Raw genomic sequence first — 9761 nt, forward strand, 5'->3', positions numbered from 1 at the left:
AATGCTGAAGCCTAGCATGCAAGATTTTAAGCATGACCTTACTAGCATGGGAGATGAGTGCAACTGTCCAATGGTTAGCACATTCTTTGGTACTACCTTTCTAGGGAATTGGGATGAGGATTGACCTTTTCCAGTCCTGTGGCCACTGCTGCTTGCCCCATCCAATTAAATTTGCTCTTAGCCACCTTTAAAATCTCTGAAATCTGATGGTTGTCTAAGAAGCTGCATAGAAAGTGGACAATAGCATGATGGCTGAAGCCGGGTGGCTAGGGTTCAAATCCTGGCTCTGGCATTTTCCACCGTGTATCCTCAAGGAACTTACCCTCTCTGAGTCTCACTTTGTTGTTTTCAGTCACTGAGTCGTGTCTGACTCTTTACAGTCCCGTGGACTGTAGACTTCAGGCTCCTCTGTCCATGGGGTTTTCCAGGCAAGAATACTGTAGTGAGTAGCCATTTCCTTCTTCAGGAGATCTTTCTGATCCAGGGATTGAACTCGTGTCTCCCACATCTCCTGCGTTAGCAGACGGGTTCTTTACCACTACCTTCACCTGGGAAGCCCAAGTCTCACTTTACTTATCTGTATAATGGGAGATAATAGTGCCATGTGAGAATATAGGAAAGCTTTCTTTTTTAAAATCAAGTATTTAGAAGGCCATCTGTCACTGAGCAGGGTTTTTTTTTCCTCTCTCTTTCCTGTTTGCTATTTTTGTTTTTATTTGCTTTTCCTTGAGGAGTTTAATTGCACTTGATGATTCTTTCAACATAGCCAATTAGCCAGTGACTATGCTTCAGGAACATTTCCAAGTGCTTACGTGCAGTAATTCATTCCTTGTAACAATCCCATTGGATAGATGGCAACATTGAGGCCCAGAGAGGTTAAGTTCCTTCCTAAGAAACATGCAAGGGTCAGGGTTGGGCTCAGAACTCTCCATCTGTCCACTGCTCTGTTCTGATTTCAGCCTCCCTCCCCAGCTTTTGGCCACTGCTGAAGGAGGAGCCCCCAGGGGGCTCCACAGTAACTGGCTTCTAAGTACAAACAGCCTCTCTGAGGTCAAGTCAACATTCTGGACACCCAGAACTGGTCAGTCCTGTTCTGGCAGGTATGGTGATGGATGGGGGCAAGCAGCAATCAAGGAAGTCTTTCAGGAAGGGGGTTATTGGATAAATAAGACTGGAGAGGGTGGTGGAGCCTGAGAAAGGGGTTGCCAGGGTGGGGGAACTGGGAGTAGGTGACTCCCAGGTATGGAACTCCCAGGTATGGAACTGGGAGTGGGTGACTTCCTGCTTACAAGCCTCCCCTGACCGTCACTGGCCACAAGCCTTGACTCTTGCTTCTCCCCACTAGGCACACAACTAAATAGTTGTTGATCATGGACAGGTAACTCCTTCGAGGGAGTGTTGAACTCCTACTCATATGCCAAAGCCCTAGTACTCCATGCCCACCCATTTGGAAAGCCATCTATCCCTACTGGCCTTTTCCAGCTTGGGGTCTCTTCTACCACTCAAACCCTGACCACATAGCACTGGGAATCTGTGTGTCCAGCTCTGTGTCCCTGACCTTCAGTTGGGTGACCCTTGAAGGCATAGCCCTAAACTGAGATTTCTCCGGTGCACAGCATCACTCACCCAGCCTCGACACAGAATAAATACTGGTTCAATGTATCATCAAGGAAATAAGGGACTACATGAGAGTCAGATATGTGAGTGACAAATACAAACCTCAGTCACTTCCCTCCAGGGCTCCCATCTCTCTTGGGGTAAAAGCCCAGTGCTCCTTGCGGGACCCTCAAGGCCCTGCACGACCTGCTGCATTCCTCCCCACCGCCCCCCACCTCCCCTTAGCTCACTCTGCTCCAGCCCCATAGGCCTCCTCATTGTTCCTCCAAGACACTAGGCAGGGTCTTGCCCCAGGGCCTTTGCACGGGCTATTCCCCAGCTCAGCATGCAGTAAGCACTCTTGATTGTAACCTTTTGCGCGGCTGGCTCACTCCTCCGTCAGATCTCCATTCAAATGCCACCTCCACAGAGGGGCCTCCCTTGACCTTGATCTCTGAACTACCCGGCCCGTCTGGAGCTCTGGTCCCTGCCTGGCACTTTCCACGATTGGATGCAGAGTGCATTTACATAGCGATCTTTATGATGCGGCTGTTTTCTGTACATTTTATTCCCTGGTTCCCTGGGCGCCTCCATCTGCCTGGCGCGCAGTAGGCTCTTAATACATCTCGGCGTGAACTGAGGGGCGTCTGCGGGTGAGGGCTTGGGCCGGCGAGTCTCCCGCCACGCCCCGCCCTCGCGGGGCCTCCAGCCTGCGCGCCGGGCGTGCCCAGCAGGGCGGGGCAGGGCGCGGCCGCGGCGGGGGCGGGCGGCCGGGCCGGTCGGGTGGGTGCGGAGGGCGGGCGCGCGCGCGCGCGCGCGGGGGCCGGAGCCGGGTCCGAGCGCCCGGTGCAGGCCATGGAGGGGCTGCGGCGGGGCCTATCTCGCTGGAAGCGCTACCACATCAAGGTGCACCTGGCGGACGAGGCGCTGCTGCTGCCGCTCACTGTGCGGCCGCGGGACACGCTCAGCGACCTGCGCGCCCAGCTCGTGGGCCAGGGAGTGAGCTCCTGGAAGCGCACCTTCTACTACAACGCGCGGCGGCTGGACGACCACCAGACGGTGCGCGACGTGCGCCTACAGGACGGCTCGGTGCTGCTGCTCGTCAGCGACCCCAGGTGGCCGGGGGCTGGGGCGGCGACCTGGGAACTGGGGCGGGGGCCTGGGGGCAGGGGTCAGGTGGCCCTGGCTGGAGTTCCGGGTGAGGGGTGAGTCAGGGCTCCGGGGAGACGACGGGGAACTGGAGTGATGGGTTGGGAGGTGGGTCAGGATTGACGGGGGGCTGGGGCCTGGGGCGGGGGTCAGATGGCCCTGGCTGGGTCCCAGGCGAGGGGTGAGTCAGGCCTATGGGGGAGATGGCAAGGAACTGAGAGCCTGGCTGGCGTCCCGGGTTGGGTGGGAGATGGGTCAGGATGGATGGGGCCTGGGGGGCACTGCTGGGCCTGGCTGGGGGCCTGGCTGGGGGTGCTAGGAGAAGACAGCAGGGCACCCCAGGGCCTGGCTGGCATTGCCAGTGCGGTGGGAAGTTGGGAAGTGGGTCAGGCTGGGGGGAGGCGAGGAGAGAGCTTGGCTGGGATGGGGTGGAGTGGGATGGTGGTTGCTGGGGAGGGTGGACTAGGGGCCCTTCTCGCCCCTGTGTTTGCCGCCCCCCATTCTCCTCTCCAAGCACTGGCTATTGTGGGAACCTGCTGGGAAGGAAGGATGCAGGGAGCCAGCTGCCAAGAAGGGTCAGGAGGGCTGCTCGATTTTCCCTGCAGGCTTTCTTCTTTATCACTCTGTCTGCCTCAAGAAGCCTCCCCTGCATTTCTCTTGATCTCTCTGTTTTCCGTCAGTGCCTCTCTGGGGGATGCTGTCCCTGTTAAATTTCATTTCCTTTCCTTCTTCCTCTCTCTGTCTCTCTGTTTCTCTGTGCCTCTATTCATTTCTGTCTCTGCTGTTTTTCTCTATGTATGTATGTATGTATGTCTCTCTTCCTTCTCTCTCCATCCATTTCCCCCCACTACTCCTGCCTTCCCCACAAACTCCTGCTGCCCTTGCTGCCCATGCCCCGATCTGGTCATCTGGGGATATCCAGAGAGGTCCCCTGGCCAAGGTGACCTGAGATGAGTGGGTCTCCCAGTTCAAGGAGGGTGGGGGTTGGGCAGACGGGCCGTGGGAACAACACATGCAGAGCCCTGGGGCAGCTTTGGGAAGTGATGAAGGCTGATGCTTGGCTAGATGGACAATGAGATGGAGGAGATGGGCAGTGGCTGGTCCCAGAGCCCAGGATAGACATGCTGGATGGGGGAGGAACTGGGACTTTCTGTGTAATCTTGGAGTTTATGTGGGTTATGCTTGCTGGGCCCCTAGAGGCTTGATCCACAAAGCCCGGGGTAGCTTTTTGAAAATATTTATTTGACCGCACTGGGTCTTAGTTGCAGCACTTGAGATCCTTGATTTTCACTGTGACATGCGTGATCTTTCAGTTGCAGCATGCAAACTCTTAGTTGTAGCATGTGGGATCAAGTTCCCTGACCAGGGATTGAACCCAGGCCCCCTGCATTGGGAGCTCAGAGTTTTAGCCACTGGACCATCAGGAAAGTCCCTGGGGGATATTTTGAGAGCTGTAGTCTCAGATGACAGTCCTGAAGGCTCAAGATGCAGTAGGAGGGCTTGCCTCTCCAGGACCTCTCAAGGGAGGGTCTCGGGGTAGGAGGAGATGGGGGTGCGCTGGGAGAGGATGTTCCTGGCAGTCAAAGCCTAGCAGCTGAATGATGCACAAATGCCCACACAAGCAATGTTCAATATACAGTAAGCATTCATTAATTGCCTACTGTATGCCAGGTCATGTGCTGGGCACTGGCATTCAGCAGATGGAGTCCAGTCAGTCTAGTGGGAGAGACAGACAAGGAACCAACTAAATATGTGATAAAACATCAGGCTGTAATAAGTGCTGTGGAAAGTTGCAGGAAGGTCAGGAGTGATGGAGGTGTTGCTGCCTTATCAGAAGTGGCCAGGGGAGGTGTCTCAGAGAAGGTGACATTTCAGAGTACCATGTGAAGGAGCTGATTAAACAGGGAACAAGAGTAGGCAGGAGGGTGTTCCAGGCAGAGGGCACAACATATGCAAATGCCCTCGGGCAGGACCTGGTGTGTTGGAGGAATAGTGAGGAGCCCCCTGTGTCTGGGGCCGAGTGAGCGAGGGGGAGAGAGGGAGGAGGGGAGGGCAAGGAGGGGCTGGGGCAGGTCATGTAGGACCTTGTGGGCCATGGGGAGGGAGGAGGGAGATGGGAGCCCTGGAGGGCTACGGGCAGAGAAGGCGTGTGACCTGACCTAGGTGCTCACAGGCGCCCTCTGCAGGAAGGATAGACTGGTGGAGGGGGGAGGTCTGGGGATGGAGAGTGATGGTGGCAGCTGAACTAAGACAGAATCAACTTGCTGCTCCTCCGGCTCTCTAGGTGTGGTCCTACCTCAGGGCCTTTGCACTGCTGTTCCCTCTACCTGGAATGCTTTCCACTTCCCTCCCTCAGCTCCTTTAGGGCTTAGTTCAGTGTAGACTATCCTCAGTGTAATCCTATCCTGTACACTTATCCTCAGTGTAATTTTCCCTGACCACCTGTTTCAAACTGCATCCCACCAACACCTGCTTTATCTCTCTCCCTGGAACTGACGACTTGTCTATATTTCACTGATTATTTTTGCTAATATTTTACTAATTCTTTTCACCCCATCTCCCCCACTAAACTGTAAACTCTGGGAGGGCATTGTTATCCATCCTATTCACTGCTTTCTTCCCAGTTCAGTGCCTGGCACACAGTAGGTGCTCAACAAATGTTTATTGACTGATCTCTGGAGGTGAGGAAGAGGATGCTCAGAATATCTTCCTGGAGTCCTGGTGGCTCCTGGAAGCAAGAGAGAGAATCTCTAGGGTCGAAGCAAGTCGTGGCAGATGCAGGACGATGCACTGGCTGGATACCAAGCAAACCAGGAGGACTTAAGTGCCAAGGTGAGGGCATTGGCCTGTAACCTGTGTCTTTCTGTCTCCCTCCTGCAGGTAACCGGGGTTGGAGGATGCGGAACCATGGCCGAGGGGACCAAAGGTGCTGGCTGAAGGAGCAGGCTGGGATGGGGAGGGAAATCTCCTGGGAGACTTGACCTCACTCAGGGTAAGCCTCTCTAGTACTTGGGACATGGAAGGGACCTTGGAGATAATGGAGACCATAGATGGGTAAACTGAGGCCCAGAGATGAAAAGGAACTCATCTCTGATGACCATCACCCCTCTCCATATTCCTACACTTCTAGACCCTGGGGTAGGGTCACTGGCCTCATTCTCACTTCCCTTTGAACTAACACGTGGCCCTGAGTAATGCTGCCCTGACTTGCTGTGTGTCCTTGGGCAAATTGCTCATGTGCTCTGGGTTCTGTTACTCCCCCTCCTACCATTGAAAGAGTGGACTTTGGTTGGCACGTTTGGTGTAGCTGGACTCTTTGCCTGCAATTCCTGTGACTGCCACCAGGTGGCTCCAAGTGCCAGGCTCCCCTGGCTACCAGGGTGATGGAAGGGGAGGAGCTGGTGGCAGGTATTAGGGGAAAGATAAGAAGGAAGGCTGGTCAGAGAGCTGGTCTTTCATCCTCTTATTGGGGCCTGGATTGAAATTGTCTTATTCCCTCCCTCCTGCTGTTCCAAGGTTCTGGCCTCCCAGGATAGATGGTGAAACACTGGCCTGCCCAGCTGCTGCCCACTGCCTGGGACCTTTCTGACGGAGCCCTAGTCCTTGCCACCGACTGAGGACATTGCTGCTCCAGGCCAGCCAGCCTTCCAGTTGTGCTGTGTGATCCTGAGGCCATGGCTCCTACCTTGGAGCTTCAAGGTCCCAGGGGGATCCACAGTGTCATCTTGGGAGGCAGCCGGAGGATGTCACAGTTGGAAAAGCATAGAGCGGATAGGAGGGGAGCTTGTGGGCCTCACCAGCTCCTGCCTTGAACATTCTCTCAGGCATGCCTCTGCCCCAAGCTGTGCCCCTTGCTGGAAGCACTTTTCGCACCCCTGTCTTCAGCTCCAGGACACTGGGGATTGCAGCCTCCTCCAGGAAATCTTGGATTTCCTTCTTCCCAGCCAGTGAGCACCTTGTCCTCTTTGGGGCCCCCACAACCCCCCTCTACTGTGAACAGCTCAGCTGGTGGGTTTGGCTGGTTACTCACCAAATCTCAAATGACTGAAGGTGGAGACTGGGGCACCCCAGCCCTCTCTCAGCACTCCAGGGTCGCACTGTGCCCCTCCCCCAACCTCTCCGCAAGCTGTACCCATGCCCACTCCCTTGTCGGCGTCCTTCACTTTGCAGCACAGGCTCTTCTGGTTGAATGGGTGGGGGTTGGGGGTGGGGGTTCTGTGCCTGGCAGAGTGCTGAGACATTGATGATAATCGTGGGGGTGATCTGGACTATTCCAGGCAGTGTGTTGTAGGGATTCTGGGTACAAGACCCTCTGGGTGGGGAATTCCCTGTGGTCCAGTGGTTAGGACTCTGCTTCTGCTGTGCTTCTGGCTAGGGTTCAATCCCTGGCTGGGGAATTAAGATCCCACAAGCTGCGGTGTGGGGACAGAAAAAAAGAAAAAAGGCCCTCCAAGCAGAACACGGGAACTCAGTTGTATTTCTGATCTTTGGCCGCAGGGCATCGGGTCCTCCGTGCAGTCCACCCACCGCCCGGGGTAGCCCATTCACATGCACCCTAGACTGCTGCATTCAAGCCCTGGGTGCTGGCATCACAGGGCAGAGGCTCAGGAGTCTGGGAAGAAATAATGTTTTAATTAAGAGTTTTGTTGGCTGCAGGGCCCAGAGTAGGGACAGATGGGTAATAAACCATGGCCATGGGGAGAGTAGCGCTCAGATCGGACTTTGTCTTCCACTGTGTGGGGACAGCACCAGGCCTTCGGGGCTCCGCTAGCCTCCCCTCAGACGCCTCTCTGGGGCTGGTGTTCCTCCTGCTGAGGCCAGGCAGCTCAGGGCCCTGCTCCTGCCTGCTTTCAGCCTCAGTGGGTCACTGAAATGCTGAGGGACCTGCCCACTCCCCATCCCTCACCCCCACCCCCAGGACCCAGCGGGAAAGTGGGGCTTTTAATAGTCATCCCAGCTCCATTCTTTGGTTCTCACTATGTCCCAAGGTTTGTGCTTGGCCTCCACTTACTCTAGTCTGCCAGCTGAAAGGATAGTCAGTGGTGGTGAGGATTATGACCCATTTTACAGATGGAGCATCCAAGGTCACCCCATTCCCCTCAGGTCTGCTGTCCTGGCCATCCTTGAACTAAAGGGTCCCCAGCCCATGCACAGGTCCCTGATAGAAGAAGGGGGAGAGTTTCCTGCTTCTTGGCTGAGGTGGGAGTGGGAGAAAGCATTTTCAGGCCTTTTTTGACATTTAACAAACAGTATGCAAATTGCATGCAAATCACATGCAAATCACCACTCATTTCTTAATCCTCGACAGCTCCACCGTGTTCTAAAATAATAATCTTGGACCTGTCTCTTGGTATTGGCCTGGAGGAGGAGTGCAAGTTTTTTCCCTTCCATTGCTCTCTCTTCCTTTCTTCCTGTTATCGCTTTACTGCCTTCACAGTGTTTGTTGGCGTCCTCCCAGTCCTGAGATGAACACAAACAGCAAAAGTGGCTTCTGACATTCCCACTTTCCAGATGGGAAAACTGAGGCACAGAGAGGGCCAAGCCTGGCCTGAGATCCCAGCACCACTTGTGGAAAGCATCCCCACCAAGTGCTGCCATAGACCAAAGTGGACAGTATCTGTGACCCACGGAGGAGCAATAACAGTGGTTGGAGCAGGCCTAATACAGCTGGGAGGAGCCAGGGGGATTTCTCTTTGGGTTTCTTGGCCTTGAATGGCAGTCTGCTTAGATCTGGAGAAATCTGACATCTACTGATTTTACTCCTCAAGTCATTTCTCCTGCTATGCCATCATCGTGTTCTTTGAATTTGGGCCACAGCCTCTCTGCTCAGTTTGCATGCCTTACTGTTTCTATTTGCAAACTCCTCTTCATCCTTCAAAGTCCCAGCTCCCATGCCCCCTTTGTCATGCAGCCATTTCTGATCCGTCTGAGGTCTGATCTTTCTCTCTGGTCCAACCCTGACCCTTTTGTGTACACTCTGGATCGTTCCCAGCACTTTTCTGATTATTATTTTTTGTTTTTGGTTGCACTGGGTCCTAATGGCTGTGCTCAGGCTTTCTCCGGTTGTGGTGAACGGACACCGCTCTGTTGCGGTTCACAGGCTTCTTACTGCGGTGGCTTCTCCTGTTGTGGAGCACAGGCTCTAGGCACACAGGTGTCAGTGGCTGTGGCACATTAGCTTAGTTGCTCTGCAGCATGTGGAATCTTCCTGGCCCCGGGATTGAACCCATATCCCCTGCATCGGCAGGTGGATTCTTATCCACTGTACCACCAGGGAAGTCGAACACTTACCTGATTTATACGCACCTCCAGACTTGTATTTTCTGCCCAGGATGTGCTTTCAGGTCTTTTTTTCACCTGACATATTCCTACATTTTCAAGGTCCTAGCACTAATGCCCAGCCTCCATTGGGTTCAACAGCCCTCTCCCAGTTGGCCTCTGGGTCCTGTAGCCTCCAGCCTGCCTGGCTCGCTCCTTACCCACAGAACGGGGAGGTCTGTGTGTCCTCCCAGTCTTAGGAGTCACCTCTGAGGCCCCAGGATCACTCAGGTTGGGACTAGGTACAGAGGGACTAAATTGAGTGTGTATAGAATAAAAGATAAAGTGTTTGGACACACAGCCAAGTTCAATCTCCCTAACTTGGCCTTGGGCTTCACCCTCCATCGGCAGTTCAGCCCCAAGCACGTCCTTTTCTCTTCCCTCTTCCCTCATCTCCAGGAATGCTTTTCCCTTGACTCCTATTCTGGGTGACCCCAAGCCAGCCCCCTCCCATCTCTGGGCTGTGAAAATAGGGGAAGCCTGGTCGTCCCCCCTCAGGGCCTCTCAGGTTCCTGGCTCCACCTGAGGAGCAAGTCTGGGCTGTGAGGAGTTTCAGGTGAGACTTGGCAGTCACCATCTCTCGCTGTGGCCCGCGGCGTCCGGGGGAGGGGCCACCTCCCGCCTTGGATGCCCACTTGCTTTGTGCTCCCAGAATTTGGAGGGGAATTTTCCTGGGTGGCAGGTAAACCCAGGTGGTT

General features: G+C 54.7%; 1 protein-coding gene across 1 annotated transcript; it reads left to right on the top strand.

The window, feature by feature from the left end:
* The first annotated feature begins 2351 nt into the window (after positions 1–2351).
* TINCR (TINCR ubiquitin domain containing) lies at positions 2352–9363 on the top strand. Its single transcript, XM_069589388.1, has 3 exons — positions 2352–2711; positions 5626–5737; positions 6262–9363. The coding sequence occupies exons 1-2, from the start codon at positions 2452–2454 to the stop codon at positions 5627–5629; spliced, it is 264 nt and encodes an 87-aa protein (XP_069445489.1). The 5' UTR covers positions 2352–2451; the 3' UTR covers positions 5630–5737; positions 6262–9363.
* Positions 9364–9761: the final 398 nt, after the last annotated feature.

Source organism: Ovis canadensis, chromosome 5, assembly GCF_042477335.2.
Source record: "Ovis canadensis isolate MfBH-ARS-UI-01 breed Bighorn chromosome 5, ARS-UI_OviCan_v2, whole genome shotgun sequence".
Taxonomy (NCBI): domain Eukaryota; kingdom Metazoa; phylum Chordata; class Mammalia; order Artiodactyla; family Bovidae; genus Ovis; species Ovis canadensis.